General features: G+C 35.7%; 1 protein-coding gene across 1 annotated transcript in view; it reads right to left on the bottom strand.

Annotated features, from left to right (window-relative positions):
- VPS13B (vacuolar protein sorting 13 homolog B) overlaps window positions 1-25,234 on the bottom strand; it is a 477,299-nt gene that overhangs the window by 52,727 nt on the left and 399,338 nt on the right. The window contains 3 exon segments of the mRNA XM_026841594.1: window positions 3,667-4,016; window positions 5,806-5,987; window positions 12,643-12,839. Coding sequence (XP_026697395.1) covers window positions 3,667-4,016; window positions 5,806-5,987; window positions 12,643-12,839 — 729 coding nt within the window.

The following is a 25,234-nucleotide window of genomic DNA, read 5'->3' as shown; positions in this document are numbered from 1 at the left end:
ACAGTTACAAAGTTTTAACCAAGGAAACACTAAGATTTGCATAATAAGGTGTTGTTCCATGCTGACAGGTTCAAGAGAGACCGACTGATGCCTCAAGTCTTAATAATAACAGCTGACTACAGGATCATCAAGGAAGCTTGGGCATGCTCTAGCTCAGTATGGCAACTACACTCTGTATAGGCAGGGTTCTAGGTAACTCTTATTCTCCTTGCAGTAAATGCAGATTTTTCCCAGGCAGACTACCACTCATGCTTCTTGGTCCCTGGGAAGCTGCAGCAGATCCCTGTACCTATTGCAGAGAACTGGATCCCAAATTAGGGAAGTCTGACAGTAGAAGCTTCTAGGGTAAGCAGAAAGGGACAAAAAAAAAAAAAAAAAAAAAAAATAAAAATCAGCTGAAGGATGGAGTGAGGAAATCTTGATTGATAAAAGAGAGTGTAGAGAAACCAGACATAATAAAACAAATAGAACTGGACCATTTGTATGGCAATGACGTTGAAGGGCTGAATAACTCCAGGAGCTGAAAACACCTAAGTGTGGATTAGGGGAAAAAAAAAAAAATCCCTCTCTGAATAAAACAGCAAATCTAAAGAATCAGCAAAAGATCAACAGCCTGAATCAGATAGAGATTAGGGTCAGTTCCTGGGGGACAATTTCCTGCCCCTCTTTAGATCATTTTTTCAGCTGTTTTTTTGTCTTTAAGGAGCCTGGAAAGTGTCTCTCCTTTATTGGCCTTTCAAATATTTTGTGAATTCTATTCAGAGAAGGGAAGAACATCCCACATAATACTAAGTCACTGAGCTTTCCCTGTCTGAGGACTTTCTGCTCACATCTCAGCTCACAGCTATTTCAAAGCATTTCTGGTTCTGGAAAAAAAACCCCATAAAAGCCTAGGACTCTTTATATGCACAAAGTTATTTTCTGTGTGCGTACCAAGCTATCAAAGACACGTGCAAGCCTTCTCTCTTTCACACACACACACACACACACACGTACACACTCTGTTTCTCAAATACTTAGTAATTTTTTTTTTTTAACAGAAAGTCTTTAGCAATCTCTTATCTCACTCAAAATTCCTCTAAGAGGATTGCTTAAACTTCATTCTCATGGCAGTATCCTGACCTTATCAGTTAGAAAGTTAAATTGAAACTACACACAAATTTTCTGCACCATTTTCCTTTGTACTTTGTGCTTATGGTAGAAAGATGGGGAAACTACTGTGATCACAGATGTCATTTTGACTGATCCCAGCTCATTAAGAAAACTTATGCAACTGCCAACAGAAAGGTTAAACACCACGCAGACCTTGAGGAAAAGAAGTTCTAATGGTTTAAAACAGGTTTAAAACAGGAGCTTGTATAACTTCTGAGGGGTTTAGGAAAACATTTGCAGTGTGAGACCACAAAGGAACAGTTTTTTCCCCAGGAATACTCACTTAGTACCATACCTGGGGAGCTGTTTTCTCAGCTGACCTTGTGTCTCTAGATACCACAGAGCACTAATGCTATAAAACAATTTGTGAAGGCTTAAATGTCCAAATAAAGGGGAAAAACCAAACACCTCCCACCATGTACATTCACAGGAGAAATGCATTTTTTAATCTCCCTTCATACTCTGTATGTTATTATTAAATAATAAAACTAAATTAACAACAATCTTGGAAGTTCCCTGCCCAGTTATTTGATTATTAAAACCATTACTTTAGCTTTGCATTTAGATGTGCATTAGTCTGTTACTGCTTGCATTTAAACTGGGATTTCAGACTAGACAGTGAAATATGTCAAAAGGGGAAACTGTTTTTAAAGAGTGCTAATCCTCTCAGATTTTCAGCATGTGACTTAGAAGTATAAAGCAAATTGTATGTCTGGTGTTTTTTAGGCTTAATCTACTTTCAAAATGTTCATCATTACTTAAACAACAACAAAAAAAAAAATCAGTCCATATCTAGGAAACAAAGACACTGACAGAGGCTTCTGTTAATCCTGAACTCTTGACCTAAAGGTGCAGGGCCAAATTGTTTCATGCTTCATCTGTCTGTCCACTGACTACAACATCACTTGTTTCAGATATTAATCCAGTAAAAAATATGTGGAGAATTCAAATAACCTTTCCTGCTTATTAAATTCATGCTTCTAGTTGGCAGCATTTATATTGTATTTTGTGTGAACAGCAAACATCAAACAATGCTTATCGTTGGGAAATTCAGTCCCTTCCCATGCAGTTCATGCCACCCCCCCAGTCTGGAGGTAAAGCCACATACAAAACATATTGGTAACAATTAATTTAATAAGCCATTTTGAACCCACTTGTGTGTTAACTGTTCCCTAATTTCAAAGTGATGCAAGTTTTTAATCTCGATTACTCAGGGCTAGATACCCACCACATCAGAACATGGTGGCAAGTACCCTTGACATGAGAGGAAACGAGAAAATTACAGCAACAATTACAGAAGTATATCCTCCTGTGGCTCATGTTAACATTGCCAAATCCATGTATAAATCAGTACCAACTATTCATAGAATGTACCTGTCAGCAATATACTCTGCGACATATGGCTCTACTTAATCAAATATACAATTCCATTTTTTCAACTCAGAATATTCCTTTAAGGCACAGAATAGTCAGTCAGTCATTCACACTGTGATGTGGTTTAAAACATTTAAATATTTATGCACCATATTTTATTTATATATATAGCTATGTCTGAGAGATCTTTTTTTTTTTTTTTCCATCCTAAGAGGAAACTGACCTTTCTGAAGGCCATTTTGCAGTAGTTGCCACACATGTCTTAGATGAGGGACTAGTACTAAGTCAGAAATATTTTGGGTTTAAACAGCCTACCAAGGACTCTCCTACACTTTCTATGTTTGTTTTTTATTAAAAGCATTGTTCAAAATATGACAAAAAGCAGAAATTGGAGCTACAAAGATTTTTGTTCACATTGATATTTGAGCCAGCTGTAAAGATTTAAATCACACTAGATCTTGTTTTATGAATGTCCTTTTGCAACAAGAAAACCATGGAATGCCCTTAAAAAAGATTTTTTTGATATAAAACAGATGCTTTATCCTTTTTTGGGGGCTTTGTTATTGTAGTGCCATGATAGGTAATTAATTCCCAGGCTCCACATAGGTCTTCAGGCAGATGAAGAGAATGATTTGATTTCAAGGCTATAGTAGAGTAAGGGAATTACAGGCCTTTGAGGGGTCATTGCAGAAGCAAGGTTCCTTACGCTGGGACTGGCTTCAGACATTAATGCTGCTTGCAGAGAATGTAATGTGAAACTAGTGTGGAACTCCAATAAGGATAGAAGTAGTAGCTGGAAACAATATGGTCTACCGCGCAGACTGAGCTGTGCTTACCTATAATGCATCACTCACCTTTTCATAAATTAATGGAATATTATGCATTTCAAGATCAAGATTCTGATTATTCCGATATAAATCCATGTAGTTTCACTGAAATTCAAGCAGCTCTGGCTACATTTATTTTTGCATATAGCATTAATTGTATCCTAATTTTCATTGCTATCACAGAATTTATTTGTTTTTAGTGTAAATTAAATCTTTTACATCTTGAAATATTTTAAATGAATGCAGATAGCATTCTATTTTGCTATTAAATTAATCATAATGGCTTACATTTCTCACTATTGTATTTGCATACCTGCTGCCAAGCTTGAATTGCTGTATTTAGAGAATGAAGTGCATATTGGCCAAAGTTGATGAAAATGGGGTCCACCATTATCGTGCAGTCCAATAGCCTTCCTACTGTGCTGCTGGAAATAGCAATCTGTCCCCAGATTTTGAAAGGTTTCACAACACTCTGCATGGTCACATTTCGGCACTCCAGAAGTTTACAGTCAGCTTGAGTTGAAAACTGGATCTCCTGGAACATCGACTCATCACTCCACTGACGAAGATAGACATGAGGCTCATCCAAGGAAATTACCATGTATTCTAGTTCAGATGGCATGTTCTTATCAGATGAAAATGGCTGAAGAAACTTTGATGGTGCTGAAAAGTAAAAGAACAAGCAAGACTACAACATCACCACTGCCACATTCTGTACATTTTTGTAAAGTGTGTTTTAACTGCTTGTACATAAAATGAAAAGAAGTAAAATTCATAAAAGAGTCAACATTTCTGAAATCTGAAATTAATCCTGTTCACATTGTTTATTAGATGTAAAATAGAACTATAATTAATAGCAGCTGCATACAAAAAGTATCTGCAAACCAAAATCTTTTCATGGTAAACAGATCAGCCAACCAAACTGCTTTATCTACGCACTACACAATACTTCAGATTGCCACCTATTTGAAGCAGAGACCGTATTTCTGTGAGAGTTTTTGCTATAGTATATGTATACAATATTCCACACATAGCACATTATGAACACAATAAAAATTAGCAATATAATATTTGTTGACATGATTGTGCGGGCCAACAAGCTCCACAATGAAAATTTTCCTTGCTCTAATTACATGGAGTTCAAGACCACTGAGATGCGACATGTTACCCCATAATACTAGACATTAAACAAAACAGTATCCCGAGACTGAAGCATGAGAAATATATCATAAAAAAGATTTTATCGTGTTCACTCAAGTCTCAGTCCTGCAAAGTGCTGAGCACTGTGGCAGCAGACACTGCAAGGCACGTACACCACTCGTGTAACATTAAGCATGCGAGTATTTCCATTGATGTTATTATTTATGTTGCTGGAACTACTCACATGCTTAAAATTAGCATATGCTCAAGTGCTCTACAGATTTGGAACCAAAACACTCATCACTTTCCAGGATCAAGCCCTATTATTCTACAAAAACATAATGGATACAATAAGTTTTGTGCTCCCTTTGCATATAACATAGCACAGCAGAGCCACAAAACTTAGGCCTTTAGGTGCTATAACAAGAACAACAGCAGCATCAGCATAAACTCAGTTGCTGTTGAAAAATGAAACAGCTGGGTTTGATTTTAATCTGATTTTTTGCTTTTTCAGTATGTGTAATTTTAAAGATTGAGCATCTGGAATTGTAGTGTAATAGTGAGGAAGATCATGTACTGATAGAGGTAGTAGATAGACAAGAAATGATTTGCTAGATGTTGAGTGTCAGTCTTGGTATGATTTGATAATAAATGTATTATAATACTTGCAGGAACACAAAAACTACTCACCAGGAAAGCTGTCCCTGTCAAAATTATCTAAGATATTTGCTCATCTTCTATGGAAAGCATTCCTGGCATTTGAAAATCAGACAATAATCTAAAGATCTCTTGGAATGTATATGCCATTAATACAATGACAGAGAGCACTGAACAAAACCAGATGCGGCTCCAAAAGTGATCACAATTGAAATAACAGTTAAATCTGCAGTTCTCAAAGCTCTTCCATGGAATTCTTACTAAGGGGGTTGAAAAATCTTCAAATATTTTAATAGTACTGTTAATATGCTGGAAAATTTAAAAGATCAAGTTCATTCACTAAGATGGCTCAAAACTGAACTGGCACCTGCTGTCACTAATCAGACTATGAATAACGGATGTCTTCTACAGTTACCCATTCTGGAGGGAGGAAGGGGGCTGATCAGCCAGCCCCACTGCCTACCATATGTACTTTCTCAATGCACAGAAATCATCAGTCTGAGTCTGTAGTCTGTATGACCGGTGGCTGTTGGTGATAATTTATTTCAAGAATGCCTATTTGAATGAGGAAATGGGGACTACAAACAGCAAGACAGCGATTAAGTAGCATGTATGAACTATATACTTTTACTATTCTACATAAAGGAGTACATACCTGTACCTAGTTGATCAAGATGATGGCAGAGGTGGACTTCCAAATAAGTAAGTTGGACCAACACACTTAGAGATGGCACAAACCAAGGAGTAAAACAGGAGTCAACCCTGGTACAGGCTGCTAATGCCGTGGGGGTTACAAGCTGATCGCATGTGCTTTGTGAGCCAGATTCGCTTTCTGAGCTGCAGAAGGTAGACAACAAAGAGGTAGTTCAGCACTTCCAGGATTTTATTGCTTTACAGTAGGACTTGACCATGTGCCATGTTAAGTTTCCTGACACAGCCAATGTTGTCGTTTTCTTTTAACTGCTAATGTTACTGTATGTACTTCTTCCCAAGCAGGACATAGCAGACAAGACTGCAATCCAACAATGCTTTTATCACAATGCACTTTCAATTTACAAACTGAAACACTTGAACCACAGAAGTGAAGCATATTTACAGAAAGTAAAATCCCAATATACCATGTATCTTTAACTGGTGAAATAGCTACATTACCATTACTAAAGCTAATGAGCTCAAAGTTAACCTGTTCAAAAGAATAATTTTTTCCATTTCATTTTAAGGAAACCAGATCACAACCATCAAACTACTTCTCCGCATAAACCCTGACCCTGTAAGCTTTCCTTCCTTTGCCCTTCTCACACTACAGTTGTCATTTAATAAGAATCTCCAAGTGTTATAAGCTCAGCCTGGAGCCTTTTACTAGCACCTATTACAACATATTAACTATACGTTTAAAATGCCACCCCACTGGATTTTTCTTTTTTTTTTTTTTTTTTTTTTTTTAGCTAACAGTACATCACAATTCTATAGGTTGCTAAGATACCACTGAAGTACAAATAAACTTTCTAATTTAAGCCAAGTCTATCCTTAATGTTCCTTATTCTCACTCCCTTCGCAGTTTGGCACTAAAGAGTTTTAATTTAAAAGTGCAGACTTGATTCAAGAAAACTAAGTCCACATCCTCAGACAAATACTGCTTTTATTTTAAAAATAAAATTTAACAAAGGATTAGCTAAGGTCAACTTACTATTTTCACTGTAAATAGATTTTAATTGACATTTTAAGATATTTTAAATTCTAATAAAAGTTCAAATTCAAACAGTAGCTTTCAAAACAACGTGTCTTATGCTTTTAGGACCAAATTTTGCATCATTCCATGCATGTTACTGCAAAATAATGCAAAAATATAGTACATACTCAAAAAGTTCAGCTGCAAATGCGTAGAATTCCATGGATAGGCAACTTTATCAGTATTATGTTATGGTAACTATTTATGAAACTTAAATCCAGCTTTAGATTTGTGGACATAAATTAATATATTGTGTAGCAGTAAAACCTAATAAAAATTACATAATTATCAAAGAATCCAGATAGGATATCAAGAATGTATTAAGTCTGTGAAGGATGAAAGACAGATCACTTATTCAGATTTTTAGCTGCTTTCCTGTGCTGCTTTAGCTCTTCAAATGCCTGTTTACACTTCATACACTTCAAAAGGTGTAGGCCTTTTGAGAACTGACATCTTTGGAAATAAAATGATTCTTTGTGTTCACATGATAAAACATCTAAGGGACTGGACTACAGTCAGAGAAATGGGATGCTTTTCTTTGCTCTGCCATGGATATTCCTTAGATTGCTGGAATAAAGCATGGAAGCAAATCCACCAGAATTTATATGCTGTTTTAGATCATTAAATACTTTTGAATCTGTGAAACTGGTCAGTTCCCTCAGAATAATTGTCAGTACTTTTAAGAAGTTCTGCTCATTGCATTTTGCTTAGAAACAGAAGTTCAGCGACATATGGAATGAAAATAGAAAAAGGGTAGAGGGGTGCAAAAAAGACATTAACCAAACTATGAGGAACTTTAAAAAAAATAATTACGCTTTGATATCCTGATTTAACACTTCATTTGCACAAACAGCTATAACATTAACTGCAGTAAAAAGGAAGGACATTTATTTCTGAAATTTGAGGTATATTCTGAAATTATAAACTGTTCCTCAGAAACCTATTCTGTAAATTACTTATAAGTGAGTGACTCAGCATTTTTATTTCTTTAGATACTTTTTTTGGCAATGGATATTTTCATAAAATAAAGAAACCAAAAAACCCCTCCAAATTCTTATTCAATCAAATTTTATATACCTGCCTTTTATTTATCAAGCATTTAACTGTGATAGGACCTTTGTCATTTCTCACTGATAACCACAGTGATTAACGGGGCAACATGACATGATTGATGCATCAGGAAATGTGGCAGGAGCTTCATACCAGGGAAATAATTTAAAGCATTTAGCCATACTTTGGTCTAATTTTTCTGCCCCACAAGCAGCAGACCAAGAGGAGGTAATATTCTGGAACTTGAAATGTTGGGAACAAAAAGATTCAAACTGCTTTTTGTTTCCTCATGGAGAGTAACCTTAGAAACCAAAAAGGCCCACCACTGAAATGATTCCCTAACAAATTCAGAGTCCAACCACATGCTTAAAAAACTAACCAGAGAGAAACAGCAAATGAGGGTGTGACAACGCTGCTCCCTGGGACTGAACTGGCCCTGCACCCTCTCCTATGCTAGAGAGGGTCAAGCACTGGCAGTGGAGGACTGAGAGGAGCAGGACAATGTGAGCTAAAGCACATTTTAGAAGGGAAAGTCACCCTACAGAGAGAAGAAGGGGGACTTATGATCACCACCATGACCCTCCAATCTTAAATTCAATCTCATTTAAAATTTTTGCCTAGGTAGACTTCTGACAGACCTTTAGCACTGCTACTTTCTACTTTTAACTTGCATAGAGCACAGAAATCAAAGACACAGTCCTTCATCACATGCTGTGCACAAGCTGAAAATAAAGCGGCGTTAATTAAAAACCCAGGAAACTTAATCTTTTAAGTATTGGTGAACAACAACTGGAGGATTAATATCAGAGGTAGCTCTGATTGTGAAATCAAAATTTGTGCATCAAATTAATACAATATCAAAAAAATCCCACATTACCTTGGTTGCTACAAAATGCAGTGTGGATTGTCCACAATTTTTCAGCCAGGGAGAAAAGGAATAACCAGCTTCTCCTTCTACTGCTTTGTGTTTGGTACAATGCGCTGAGGGATGGGTATATCAAAACCAAAGGGAATTCTAAATAAAACTGACCTGACTTTAATACCAGAAATTTATTTATTACTATTTTTTTTTAATCCTGTGAAATATCAAGATTTTTAAAATGGAAAATACCTACATTTGAAGTCATTATATATTATAAAGTATAATGGTTTCACATCATGCAAAGCAGTTCAAGTTAAATATATGGCAACTGGGAACAATGACTTAACAGTGACCTGCATTATTCTTGTTATTTTAAGAGTGGAATACTTAAACCAAAACTGCCATTTGTGATGAAACCGCAACATGGGAAAATATCCACTGGGAAGAAGAAAGAGACCACTTAACTCATTTAATTTATGACTCAAATGCTGGTCTGAACCCAAATTGTTAGAGGTCAAAATTCAGTACATCATTTACTTTGAATAAGAGCTAAAACAATTAGCAAGAAACATGATCATGATTCCTCACTTTAACTTTTAAAAAGTAGCAATTTAGGGCTTATTTAAAAGTTTTTGTACTTGTTTCATGGTTTGTATCTTAAGGCATTTTCAATTACTATTCCACATTACTATGTCAGTAATTATAAAAATACTGTTTACATTACAAGGAGATGCACAAATATATAAAACATCTTGTAATGTAATCCATTTAAACAAAGAATGATAGACCCCTCATAGCCAAACTAGGGAGGGGCTTTAGTGTGACACCAACCAAACAGAGCTTCAAATAAAAGCAATTTTAAATTTTCTAGTCCTGCAACATGAAAATGCAATTTATAAAAATAATTTATTCTATGATAATTTCCTTTAACTCCCCTATTTTAAGGTCTTCCATAAACAGTCAATTTTGCCATATATGATTCCTTTCATAGACACTATACTAAATCCCCAAGGGGATGCTAAATTATTTCATGTAGGACTTCAGATTTGCTCATTCATTGAATAAGCATTCATAAATGTTCATTCAAACCTTATACATTCATTGAATGGTCTACAAAATTCTTAAAAATAACCAGCATACACATATATACTATGTCCCTAACCAGATAATGCCTTGATTTTTACACTTCTAATTAGTTCCTGGTCAATCTCAGAAAGAGCTTGCATACCACAGGATTTGGATCATGACATCTTTGCATATTCCCATATTCATTATTGGTTGATACACTTCAGCCTGACAGCTACTGCTCAACATATCAGCTGGATCCACATCTTCTCATAAACCTTGTTGTTTTCATGTCACATGAGCCACATAAGTTTTATACTTTATAACTGATGTTAGGAATCAGTAATAAAGTACTTAAAACACAAGGGATCAGCTCTCTGGTATTAATAATTAGCATATCATAGAGGTTACCACAAAAAAACCCCTGTGTGATTTGAAGGAAAAATTATCATTGAACAGCAGCTGCGTGCATATGGCAGCTGCTTGAGTCTGACCCAAAATACAAGATCAAACTAAGAAAACAAACTTCACCAAGACTAAGCATTTTTATACTGTACAATTAATAGTGAATTAAATTTGCTAATCAGTCACACAGTTACAGCATGCAGTTAACGTCACATCATCGTGACTCTCCAGGAAAACCGAGATTCAACTTTTATACTGTCTTTGCTTCTCGCTCTCACTCACAGATCCCTCAGCCTTGAAGCTCCCTGGTCTAATACTCAGCACTAGCTTTAAGCACAGCTCCTGTGCCTTGTCTATATAAGATCTATTTAAGTCTATAAGATCTCATGTTAAACTCCTGCTTTAGGCACAAGCCTAACAAAGAAATTTACCATGACATGGGGAAGTCCCTCTCTCAAAATGAAAAAAGTTAGGCATTTTTTTGTCAAGTAGATTCCAGAAAACATTTTAGAATGCTTGGTCAGAAGAAACTACCCATACTGGTAGCAGTATGTTTGCTTGACAAAGCCACAGTTTCAGCAAAGTTATTGCCAACATGGACTTCCTATATGCTACTAGTGGTCCAGAAAGGTTGGCCTTCCCTGCAGGACCACAGTATCTGTCACCACCTCCTAAAAAAGGCTTCCCTTTAACCAAATATGATCCTTTGGGACTTAACAGTTACCATAAAACTTGTTCTGTAGCTGTAACTACATGTATTTCAGTGTTTGTGAACTGTGTCAAAACCTCCAGGTCAGTGACACATGACTGGCATGATTTGCTCTGTCTCCAAGAAAGAGATAGTGTGCCTCAAACACCATAGGTCAAAGACTCATCTCTGAGAAACAGTTGCTCTTTTTCTGACCTGTTAAGTTTCTCTGATAACGGTCATTCCAGGCTGGTCAGGACCTACTTCTTCCACACCAGTCCTTCCTGCAGTCATCCTTAAGAAAGTTTGCAGTGCAACCTTGTTTGAATTTAGTATACAGAAAGAGATTGAATTTCTATCTGAAACTGCTGCTGAGGCAGGGAATATAACCAAACTGGTTTTATATTGCTTTTTACTTATTTGTATTGCATTTTAACCCTAGACTTTTTCTGAATGATTACAGCTCACTAGCTTATCAGAGTTCCCTGAATGAAACATTGCATATAGTGATGAACACTGTTTGAGCAGAAAACAATAAACATGGTAACAGTGCCAAATGCCGTGATGAAAAAAATCTACTAAATTTCACTACTTCATTTTCAGTTCCCACCGAGTTCACATTTCTGTGGTGTTAAGCTGACCAGGAAGGCAATTTTGCCAAGGTCCCACATTCAGAGGAATTAACCTTGTCTAAAACACTTAACTTCTCAATGATGAAAATGCATTCTTTCACAATTAACATCAAGAAATCATTTCCAACCTGATACTATTAATGGAAACCAGATGTTTAATTTTCTTTATTGATTTTGTTAGCCATGTTTGTATTTCCTTATTCCTCTGAATTCTGTAACTTCATGTAACATATGTGTGCATGCTATACACTAATTCAAGCATGTGTTCATACACAGGCAGCAACAATCAGCAAATACCAGTGATCCAATAGGGTCATTCTGTTTTTTTCGCTTTATCTATGAAATGTTAAGAAGGTCTTGAAAGCAATTCCACTGCTGTTTGTGGAGAGAACTTGTACTCATTTCTTCTTACTCTACATATTAAACAAAATGAAATGAATGCAAATAGAATGAATATCTGTCATTGTACATTGTTTCCAGCTGTAAGCATAATTAAAAATGGATCCCCAGTGTTTGAAAACACTGATTAAATTTTTCTACTGTTAGCATAGTAAGCAAGCTGCATGAATAATAATGTAATGCTCTTGAAGTACTAAAGTTTTGTTTAACATATTTAAAATAGACACGGCTTATTTTAGTCATTGACTTCCACTGAGGACAGAATAAAGTTGATGTATGGGGAGTGCATGGAAGAAGAATGTTTACTACTACGTTATACAGTGGATGGTGCCTCAGCCTTCTTTTGTTCATTAGCTAATTCTACTACCTTGTGCAGCTAAGAGGTTTCTGGATATGGCCTGTTTGTCTCCACTTTTCAGTAATCTTTGTATTCAGAAAATAGATGAGTATGATGCTGCCAGGCTGCCTATAAATCTAAGAGAGAGTTCTTTTTGTGCACACTCCATGCCCTTATGTGAAGGTGAACTAGAGTCTGAAGCTCATTTAAGACCAGCTATCCTTACCACATATGAAACCAGTATCTTATTTCCTAAGTCTCTTGAAAAAGATCTCTCAGAAGTGTAGCATAAGATTTCTGTTTTTCCCTCCTCCTTTAAAATTACCTTTGGTCATCAGCCACATTCTGACTGCTGTTCAGGACAATTCTCCATAGATCAGAAGCTATGAGCTCTTTCTGATCATTCACAAAGTTGATACTGGGCAGCTGTAGTTCACAGACTTTGCTTTCTGATAGACTGAATTCCCGGAATGCAACAAATGATTTCTGAAGCTCATCCCAGTACTCCAAGCTGCAAGGAATCTGTGATAAAAGGAAGGAGGCATAATTACTTTTATGCTTGATTGCAAATATAATGGGATTTACTGTACACGCTAAAAGTGCAGAACTAAATTAAAGTAAGCTGTCATATAGAAAATCAGAATTGTAACTATTACTCAGATTCGATTCTGTCTTGACTTAAAATGGTTTTAGAATGTCACTCTAGTATAACACTTCAAACTTTCTCCTACTTGGTAAAGGAATAGGTACTTGTTCCACAGTACCCAAGAATAGCAAAGACAATTCAACTAATCATTATTTGTATTATGCAGCCAAAAAATCCATCAGATGTCATCACATCATGGTATCAAGGACATTTTAATCATTAAACAAGTTTTTTGCTTGAACTAGCTCTTTTAATTTTACTACATAACATCATTTTATTGACTACCCAGTTATTGTCATACTAAAATGATCAAAGAGGCAAAGTAAAAATGATGATAGGCAACAAAATGCCTTGTGGTGGGCAAACACATGAATAAAAATGCTGGGACAAATCATGAAGTACTTGTATCACATGATCTTTTCTTTCATGGAATATGCTATTTAGACAACTGTGTGATTTTGAGAACCCAAATCCATTAAATATATAGTGGCTTCTGTCTAATCACATCCCTAATTTTAAATCTGTAAATAACCTACTTGGATTATTCCTGGATGCATCACTGAACTGGAGAGAATAGAAACATTTCTAAACACAATAGAAAACAAATTTTAATAAAAGCATCAATTTTAAAGGGTTGTGTCTTAAGCCACCTTTTTCTTTTTGGTAATAGCATGAAATTGAATGAGAATATGAATTTAGAACAAATGCAAACTCAGTAAGATATGAAGATTTTAGAATTAAGATACAGAAATACACACTTATGGCACTTGTGCATGCTCAAGGAAAAAAGTCAAGCTGACATAAAGCATATAGTAGAAAAAATGCACGTGTATGTGCTATTACCTTTTTTATCCCTGTGTGTGTGTCTTGTGTATAGACACACGTGTATATATATAACCACGAGAAAAGTAAGAATGTGGGAGAGATGCAAGTAAATCTAGGCATAGCTAGAAAAATCTCTATTTGCTCCTTGATACTCAGTAAGGACTAAAATGTACATGGAGACAACAGGAGGCTGATTAATTAACAGGAATGAAGGTTAAGAAGGAAAATTCAGGGAGCTCAGTGGTTCAAGCTGGGGAGGGCAAGGGAACATAAATAACCACCAAAGAATGCTGGAAGAATTAACATGTGGAACCACAGAGCCTGAAACATGGATTTTTACTACATCTGTCAAGTCACAATGATACCTGAAGATTGAAAAAAGTAACCACAGGCACTAAATTTTTTTTTAGGTCAGGATGGAGGAAATAAAAAGGTATCTGATAAGTGTCAGCAAAACTCTGATGTCAGTAACATATATAAGGTAGAGTAGCATAGCAATATCAATCAGGAGTGCTGATTTAATTTCAAAGAGTAGAATCTAAGAAAAAGGGATTTATTTAACATCAAAACCCAAACATCATATACGTAAAGATAGCAACACATTTGTTTATAAGCTGTATATTCAATCGGAAATGGTGAAGATATGTAAATGTGAGCAGGAAAATTGTGAGGCTGTATGATGATGCCTTGAAAAAGCAAATGTCATCCTGAGAGACATTACGTGAGATATTTCCAAATGTGAGGTACAAATATTAACTGACTTGTATAATTCACTGGTGGGACCTCATCTGGAATATGGCACACATTTCCAATTCATGTTAAAACTATTAACTCACACTGGGATCTGTGCAGAGTAGAGGACCAAATGAAGGAAAACAAAAGGAATGTTATTGCTTTACCCAGACACCTCAGGAGAGAAACAGTTAATAGAGGGAAAGGTCTACAGAAACTATGGGTCAAAAATTAGTTGCTTTATGAATAAAGTGTGAGGTGAGAAACCCAAACAGAAAAAGATAGGGGGTGTTCCAGGACAGCCTTGGTGCTCAGGACAGCTGCTTCTAACAGATTCATTTGTTAGTAAGATGGAAACAGCAACAAGTATTGCCTTGACGAGAGGAGGCTGGGCCCGATGACCCAGAAATGATCTTTCTTGGTTCTGTGTTGCTAACTCTACAGTGGTGCTGTGCACAACAACAGCAATATGAAATATTGCATTATTGTGTTTGTAGCCATATTTCAAAGTCACACTATATTAATTCTTTTTGCTCTTAGTGTCATAGAGTTTTAGATTTCTTCAAAACTTCTCAGTGTTGAATTATTTTAACATTTAATGCCTGTGGACAAACACTCAAAATTGCAGCATCACAACAATGTTACTGTCCTTCAATTATGGATATATTAAAGGAATTCTCCTGTGTTAACTATGAACACATAAACAGCAACTTCCATTACTCACTATCTTTCATACTACAGTGTGGAGTCATTCACACTCACATACTTTTCTAAAACTCCACAGGCTCCATCAGTGATAAAACATTTGATTTAATTTAAAATATTGCAACACTTGGCATATTTCCTATAGCATAAAGTCTTGGAATTCTATCATTACAAAAGGATATGTATAATTTCTGACAAAAGTTTGCAGCCTTTCATGGTTGCACAGGTATTTCTACATACAGCAGTATTTATTTCTGCATATTTAAAAATTCCAGTCCTTAAAGTACCTTGAGATTTTTTAGGAATCTGATTCAAGATATTGGAATACTTGGTTTGGTCTTGTACTTCTTACTGCCTATCAACACCTAAGTTACCTTTTCTCTTCAATCTTGTTAACATATGTGCAACTAAAGTCTTTTAATATGCAAGTGTCCCTAATTATAATCTCACAAAACTGGATCAGAACAGCAAGTAGGGGGCATTTTAAAAGAGTCTGAGCAAGGTGATGAATTCTATTCCCACTAAGATTAATGAGCTGGAAGAACAAGTTACAGAGCACAGTAAAGGATTTTCATAAGTGGCACTACTATATGAAAAATGTAAAACTATCAGTAAAGCTAGAGGCAAATAATATAGAAAGACAGAAAATAAAGATTGAAAATAAAGCCAGAGTGAAACTTGGGAAAAAAAAAAACCCAAACCAAACCAGATTTCATATATAATGTTTGGGGAAAATAAAAAGTAGCTACTTCAATATCTCTATCCACTCAGTAGGTGGTAGAAATACTGAAACTTATCTTGACAAAAAGACGGCAAAGTAAAATGTTCAAAGTAATTATTATACCATAAAGAAGGAGTAACTCCTCTTCAGGCTCTGGTATAACCTAACATAGTGTATTTGCCTTTCAGGAACTTCATATCAACCTTTTAAGTGAAATATGAAGAATTTGGAAAAGCATAGGAATGACCACTGGACTCAGCCAGAACTACTCATATGAGTAGTCAGAAATAACCTATCACCTAACAATTAAAGTAGGCTGGTAAGCATGTTGAAATGATTATTCGTCTTTTTGCTCATGCATTTTTTCCTAACCATGTTGCAACATGTCAAGAAATCTACCAGAGCAAGAGACAGTATCTTTCAAGGCATCAGCTGCACATTAGAAGTAAAAACTCAAAGACACACTATGTGATTGCCTATACAAAATACAGCTCATGCTTTGGGACTGTCCAAACTGTAAACTTTCCAGTTTGATGCTTGCAAAAGACTTAGTTGACTTAGAATCTTTGATTCCTACATATCTAGCTTTATTTGTTCTAGGGGGTTTATTACTAATGCCTGATCTGGATAAGTTTAAGGAAAGATGGTAGCTCTGGGCAATATTAGCTGCCAAAAATAACAGTTGTGAAAGCCTGGATATGGGCTATAATGCCAGAACTGAGTCATAGGCAGTGGGAATAAGTGAATTAGCTGCAACAAAAATTTCCCCATATGTAGAATTAAATATGGTACTTTTACCTTAACATATTTGAATAAAACCTAAGCTGCAATTCAGATAATTGTTACCTCTTCGAAAATGTGACCGTTGGTGCTGCCTCTATAAAACTAAACACTAACAAAGCATATCTAACCACAAACTTCTTTGCTAAACAAGCATGTTTCTTCAACAGATACTTCTCCATAGCTTTGTGTCTTCTTTCCTACCCTCAAAGAAACTTTTAATTACAATGATTTTATTCACCTGTGAAATGCAAACAGAACCATTACTGTGCATCTCCTGCCCCTTACATGTGCAAAAACCTGTTATTTAACAGTAGGGTCAGTTAACCAAGATTTAACCAAGAATCACCAAGTTCCATTTTGCAAGAAAACCACATACTATGGCACAAACACTTATTTAGAAGGACGATCACGGCAATAGAGAGCAAAACAGCAGTCAAATGCTTTTTTTTCAGCAGCATTAACAGAGATCAGAAGTAGAAGTGAAAAGTCACATGAAAACAGCCTAAACTCTAAGTACTTAAAACAATAAACAGTTACCAAGATAAACACATTTAAAACAAAGCAGAAAATTTGAAGGTTACTCCTTTTTCTCTTCACTGCAGTGGAATACAGACATGGGAGACCTGAAAATTGTGTGGCACTGTTCTGATGAAGAATGAAAACAGTGTATTAGCAAATTCTGATAGCAAGGAAAGCAGTTGCCTTCGAATGACAGTTCCAGCCCTGCCTTTTCTGAGTACAGGACACAAAGAAAGAGCTCAAATGAAATAGTTGCCTTGCAGCAGAAATCTTTTGAATTAGGAGAGTGTGGTTTTCTGTTCTCTGTGAATCACTTGTTTTGCTCTGTTTTAAGAAAAAATCTTCATATATATTATACTAAGATAGACATTATGAGAAGAATCACCTCTGTGAACATACATCAGCCCTCTACAAATAGAACCTGTCTAGATCGGAGAAGAGATGAAACCTTTACGATATGCATTTCACAAAAAAACCCCAAACCCCAAACAAAAAGAAACTCAAAAAAGTCTTAAAACCTGCCTCCTTCAAGTAATTTCCTGCACGCTTTGTTAACCTATCAGCAAGACAGTATTGATAACCAACATGAAGTATTCCCACTAATGCACTACAATGCAATAGATCATGTTCTTTCTTATTCAACATATATTGTGCCACACATTATCTGTACCAGAATCATTTAATTCCTATTTGGAAACTAGGGGTCAAGAAATGCTACAGAATCTCTTAACACTATGTTACATATTAATATTTTCATCCATGTGTTGTATACCTTATTGAACACATGGATACTCCTTATTCCCCCTTAAGGTTCTGAGTAATAATAAGAAACAATGGGAGAGAAATGATTGTTGATACGTATGTGCTTTGTAAAGGCTTTCATAATCACAACATGCTTCTAGATTTTCCTGTGACCTGATGCTATCCTCTGAGCTTTAGACTACTTAGCTAATTGGGACTTGAAAAGCCTGGGTGCATACAATTTATCACAAAGTATGTTTCTAAAGTTGACCAGAGGGCCAACACCAGTGCATTTCCACAAGCTGTCCGTTACCATAAATGATCATACCTATTATTCACTACACATACTGTTATAAGGCCAACAGGTCTCAGACACGGACATCATTGCCATTTAGGACAGAAATAATTAAAATATCTCAATTTCTTAGCTAATCCCATCTTTTTCACAAACACCTTTTTTGTCTCTGGGAAAAAGCCACAGCCATCTGACTACTTTGAGGTTGCTGAACAAAGCATATATAAAATATTACTGTTTTATTACTTAAATACTGGAACATATAATTTTTAAACTCAATATAAAAAATGGACCCTTAACTATCCACATGCAGAACTCACTGCAAAATGCATCTTGTCTAGCTGAGAAAGAAAGATATTAACAGCTGGGTTACAGAACATGCTTTAACGTTGCTTTCAGCAATGTTTCTTTTTGATTCATGTTTTTGCTAGAAAATAGGCTTCTACAGAATGAACGTTCATTTCTTCAATCTCAGTCCCTCAGATGGTGGGCGCTTCCTCTTGGAAATGAAGTTACTCTTGTTCCAGAAACAACTACTGTACAAGAAAATGCACACAGAAGACAGGAAGCGTGTGTGTGTTTTATCTTCTCCAAGCAGGGCCACCTAAGTGAATGAGAGACAGAATACAATACAAACTAGTACTTTGTGTCAGACGCCAACCCATGCTGAGATTTTAACTCCTGCTTCCTGAGCATGAATAAACTGATTGCTCTGTAATAAAGCTATTCTGTTATTAGGATATTTTACTGTTTTAGGGCCAACTGCCTTAAAAAAAATACAGTTCTCCCATTAGGTGAACAGAAGTTGCAGTAGTAGGAAATAAAAAGCTTTATTTAGATTTTTATTAGGGAAAAACTGTTGGCAGTAACCACCAAGAACATTATTTTAAAATTTGAATTTGAAGTATTATTTATATAAAAATAGCAAAAAATCCTTGTAGACAAATATATTATGTGGGAAATATGCTTAAAAGAAAATTAATATTAAATATAATAAAATCTCTGTAATATGCCTGTTCACACACAATCCAATCTGACCAGTGGAACAAGATTTTTGACAGCTGTAGGATACTTCAACATCCACATTCCTGTTTACATTAAGTGACTGACATTGTGAAATCATGCTACAAACTGAACTGCCCATTGGATAACATTTTTTTAGCCTTCTTCAGGGCTAAGACTGCATCATATCAGTGTGGAAAACAGTCTCCTGGCACAGCTACAGACCAGCAATTTTCCCTTTTCATGAAGATCCAAATAAAATAAAAAAAAAAAAAAAAAAAAGGGGTACACCAAGGTAAAAATTTAGCCTAGTATTAGTAGTATTAGGATTAGTAGTAGTACTAGGATTAAAAATATTCTAGCTGTACAAAGTATTTGCTGTCTCCCCAGCAAAATCTCCTTTGTATTTTTATTACAGTTTTCTGTACTTTGACACCATTTTGATGTGTTAGGTACCTGTATATTTTGGACAGTAAAAGTTATTCCACTGTGGTGCACTCTCAATTTTCAACACTCATGAATAATCAGATACCACAACTGGCGAAGTTTTTCAAAATTATCCCATGTAATTTCTTCACATAATCTGTTTCACTTCTTTTTGAATTTGGTTTAACAAATTTTCTAGAATATTTAAATTATAAATATTCACTTTAGAGTTGAATATGCAATATCAACTTAATTTATTTTTTTCCTATATCTGTACTGAGGTCTTTGGTTGAATAACAAAATTAACTAGTATTCTGCTTTCTGAGTAATTACATATACCTTGGCTCTTTCAACCCTATTTAACAAATTTATTTATGGTCCTATTAGCATATTTATTTTGTTTTATTAAAATTTACATCTGTACTGCAGTTTATACAATAAATATTAAATAGACTGTATAGTAAAGAGATGTGAAAGAAATCTCCTGCCTTCTAAGAGAAATTGTTCTTTAAAAATACATAACTGCCTTTTAGCTGACTTTGGAAAAAAGCTTCTATACATCTTCAACTAATAGAAGCTATAAAAAAACCCTTTGTAATATTGGAACCAGTTGAGAAACCACAAGTATTCAAATGCAGGAAATCATGATTTTATAACATTTTAATGTGATCTACTCTTGGGAAACAAAGTTAACCAAGCCCTATTTCTGTACAGGAAATATTCCACTGTACAGTTGTAATACATTGTGGTGAGGGGTACAGCTGCAAATTTTTCACCTGTAATGCCCCACTGGTATTGTGGCTTACTGAATTGCATCAAGATTGCCTTCCTGTCCGGAAAGCCCTCTAAGTACAAACAAGACTCTAAGCCCAGGTTTTATTTTCCCTTGGTATCAGAATATGGTAATTTAAGAGCCCTGAGAAATGCTTTTTAACCTTTTAGAAGAAATATGTAGCATTCTTTTATTAGGAACTATGTTCTTTGCCTTTTTAAAACAACATGTGACTAACTTATCTTATCAATTTATCAGGCTAGCAGGTTCAGAGCAAATGCAGGTGTGTATAGTAATGTAATCTGTCACAGATACTGGTTTTTTTCATTATGGAAAAAATATTCTAAACACACTAACAGCTTTTGTTAAGGAAGCACAGAATAGTGCTAGGCTATAACTGAGAAGATTTCTGCAGGACTTTTTAAACAGAAAAATGTATGTACTATTAAGTGCCATTTTTTTTCTACTAACTGTCATTCATCTTGAGACTGAGTTTATGTGAAGATCACTCGCAAAAGCAAGCATTTAATGTAACTTATTAGGGTTTTTATTGTTGCACATACAAAGAAAACAAAAGTATGTAAGTAGGAGATCTTACATTAGGGACTTACCTACTTCTTGCAATACTCCTTATTCTCTTTTTCTGATACAGGAACAATCTTCCACATTTTATTTAATGCATTTTCTAAGCTTCTGTATTTATTAATAATATAAGCACTATGCTGTTGAAATGTAGTCACCTCTGGGATTGAGGGTAGAAGTCTATTAATACATAAACTACTGCGTAATTTTCAGTGTACAGGCTATTTTGACCACATTCTCACCACAGTAAAGCCTGACTCCTGCAAGTGCCACAAGACCAGCGTACAGCAGGAAGGACTTGGGTTTGCAAAGTTTCATAAATCAGAGTTACAAAACCTGAAAAGTAAAGAACACGAGGAGAGTGTAAATCTGTCATTAAGATAATCTGATGGTTTCGTCAGTCCTCTGGCACCCGGTAGAATTTTCACTGGCTCAGTAACCCCAAAGGGTAAATTTCAGTGTGATGCACAGGCAAATTATGCACAACTTCCATTAACATTCCCAACGAGTTACGCTTAACTCCCTGCAGACTGCACAGAAACTGTAGGCCAAACGATACAGTCTCATCTCGATGCAGTGAACACCAAGATCACACAGCAAAATAATTAAGATTATACACACAAAATACAGTAACAAAATAGTAAAGTCTGAGATAATCCTACTTTCAGGCAAGGAAATGCACAAATAACGTTTAAAGCTGGAATTCCTAAAAAGAATGGGCTCTGTTTCAACATCTGCTTAAGACTTACTGTGTAACACTGCAACTCCTTTAGCCCCTACTTCCTTCCTTGCAAGAAAATGAAGGCAATAGTTATAATTAATAGTCAGAAAAACATGTGCAAAACTGTCCAGCCTCACAAAACTTGCTTGCATCCAGATCATCTAAAGTTTAAGTGGCTGAGGCTACAAGCAAGCCTACAGCCCTCTTACACAGATCAGCTGTTTACATGATGACCTGCATCCATTTTTGTACACATGTGTGGATGTAAACACAGCTTCTACTGATGAAAAAGCAGTTTCCTACATCAGAATAAAAGGCATTTGTTACAGTTACAGTTTATGATCAGATATGCTCAATAATTATACTGTATTGTTTCGTTTCGAGCCTGTTGCAATTCTTCAAACAGTAGAGATAACAAAAATACTGTATACAGTAGTAGTAGTAGTAGTATGACTAGTACAGTAATTTTGAATAACATCAAAAGGTAGAATTAACAAGAAACACAAGTTTTAAAAAGCAGAGTCCCAGACAAAGCATCAAATTTGCCTTCTGAGCAATTCACAACAGATAGACAAATTATTTCACTATCCATCTAAAAAGTCAGATTATTTGAAGACAGTACTGAATTGCATGTCAGTAGATTAAAAAATTCGCAAACCAACAGGTTTATCGATAAATATGGTTGAACTTTACAGCATATTATCAAATAACACTATGAACTTAAATCACTAACCTGTCACACACAAATCATCTGGATTTCCAAAATAGTTGTTGCTTTGGGAATGTAAGAAATAAATCAAACATGAATAAAATTTGTGGTTTCCCAAAAAGCTCTTTTCCCAGATTCTCAAATGCCCAGCTGAGCACTGTAGCCCCAACAGGGAATGAAAAGTAAAAAGGAAGCAGAACCAGCCAAAAATGAGGTATTCTCTCTTAAAAGGAAAAATGAATGTCTTTGACATTGATCATAATTCTTTGCCTGTTGACTGTCATGTCAAATCCTTCCTGGAATAATGACTTACAGTAGGTCCTAATGTCAGTCATTCTTAAGCTCATGCTTCCTTAAGCCACTGTTTAAACAACCACAAGGTGTTAGAAAATGACTGTTTATTGGCTGACAGTGTTGAAAAAATCAGATTCCAGACTGCAGAGTCTGCAAATGCTTTATTTAAAAGGCATAAGCATGTAAGGCAATGCAACAGACAATTTTTTGAATCCTCACCTTCTGAAGATGAAAATGTTTTATGTTCTCCTAAAAGAGATTTCACCATCTCAGCAAATTCTCTGAGTGAATTTTACCAGAGTGGTTCTATTTACCTAGTCTTTTCTTATTAAATTTGTTAAGCCCTTGCAACCTCAGAACTATACTCACTGCCCTTATTTTCTCCAGTAGACCTTGAGAGTTGGTTAATTTAATCACCACTTTTCTAAACCAGGAATAAGTGCTCTGTTTATTAGGACACTATATAAAGAAGAAAGGCCAAAAAAGGAGACGTCAGCACACATTCATCTTTTCATCAGCTGTTATAATGCTGACTACACTTGCATGCAATCGGAATCCTGGCAGGTACACAAGGGAAACATTGTCAAACACAAAAACCTGCCAGGGTATGGTTCAGTAGATATTTTAACTTCATATGGAGAAATGAACAAATGCCATAGATTATCTTATCTTCCTTTTGTCTTGTAAGCTTTAACAGCTTGTATCACTCACTGGATGACAATCCAGGAGAAAGAATTTTTAAGTCTCTGTTGCTGATGCAGATAAAACAAATTAGAGAATTCGAAATTTGGACCATTACACATTATATGATCACTTTGATTAGACAAATCTGGTTTTCTCCACCTTTTAAATCCATGGTCACTTGTGTAAATGCTCTTGTGACAATACATAGCTTTTCCTTTGAGATATGGAGCAGTGCCAGCAATATCTCTTATTGGAAATATAACCCTATGATGCAATGGCAAACATGGAGTATCTCTATAAGAAGTTCACTAGCTAAAACAGGCCTCCAGCTGTACAAGAAATCATTTGCATGTTCTGTTCACCTGCTTGCACAGAAAAGCAGAATACTTCCTTGAAGGCATACAAACTGATTTCCTATTTTGGTGGGCCCCTCCCTATCTTTGCTCTCTCTCCTGCCAACCCAAACCTCTCAACCTTGTTCTTGGTAAAGATAAAAATATGGCCCAGATTAAATCAGAAAAGTAAAACAACATAGGCTAATGAGAAGTGAAACCAAACATAAATCTGAGATGCTCAAGACTGCAGGAAGACACAGGAAAATTATTGGAAACTAGATGCATAGTGAAAAGTACAGTTATAAGCCCCACAGCACAGATAGCCAACAGCACTTTCTTTAAGCTTAAATGCCTAAATGTAGCTAAGTCCATATTGAATCTGTACAATTTGAAAGTCACTACTGAATCAGTAACAGAATTTTTTCCCTGCAACTGCCTCTTTCAAATTGTAAAGATGCCACAGAAATGAAGAACACTTACCCTTTCTCAACTGCTGCAACCTGGAAGATTCAAGGAACTGTACAAGCATGGTTGAACTTAGCATTGCATGACAGCTCTGAAACACAGTCCCTTGTTATGATGTGGAAGATAATCTTCAATTATTCTTGGGACAGTGACATTATCTGCATAACCATAAACTATTATCTGGAATTAGAAATTGCTTTTACTCCTTTCTTACTAGTACTGAACTAGAACAATCAGGACGGAGGAAACAGCCACAAATTCTCTTTCAGCTGTCCTTGTAAGCAGCTCAAGCCAATGTTCTCATCATTTGGGAGTGGAGGAGAGACACTATCAAGCCCTTCTTCTGCAGTTCAGACTGTCTAGCACACTCTTGTTCCTGAATTGCTCATGTATCTTTTACAACTCTGATATTCCTGCAGGAGACATTTCCATATGCCTTATAAAACATATTCTGCTTGAAGGCTGTTAGCATGCTTCAAGTCCTCAGTGGAAGACATTTTATGAACAGATTCACAAGAACGAGAATAATCACCAACAGATTCCAACTTTAACTGACATAAAACGGGAACATGATAGAGCAAATAAAAGACCTGTTGCCCTATACCAATGAGGTGGTTGCCTTGTAGAATATAGTTTGTGTTCAACTGGGAAGCTGAGGCATGCTTTAAGTCTTCACACGTGAATACTCGCTGAGACAAATCTATAAATATCTGCACAGTTTTTACTATATAAATTATCTGCACAAGAGTGTCCTGAATGTAACATTAACTGTTTTGGAGCAAGAACAGTAGGCTTTGTCTCTCTGTTTTTGTGTACATATTTTCTTTAGGTACATGATAAAACAGGCTTTTAAAGTTGCTCATCCACATATCTTCAACCACAAGTCTTTCTCTTACCAGCAATCTACTTAAATGATTTAAAGTTCTGATGTACCAATATCAGTCTTCAATATATTAAAGT

The sequence above is a fragment of the Athene cunicularia genome (genome assembly GCF_003259725.1).
Source record: "Athene cunicularia isolate RWA chromosome 2 unlocalized genomic scaffold, athCun1 chr2_part1, whole genome shotgun sequence".
NCBI classification, from domain to species: domain Eukaryota; kingdom Metazoa; phylum Chordata; class Aves; order Strigiformes; family Strigidae; genus Athene; species Athene cunicularia.
This window is presented reverse-complemented; position numbering and strand designations above follow the sequence as displayed.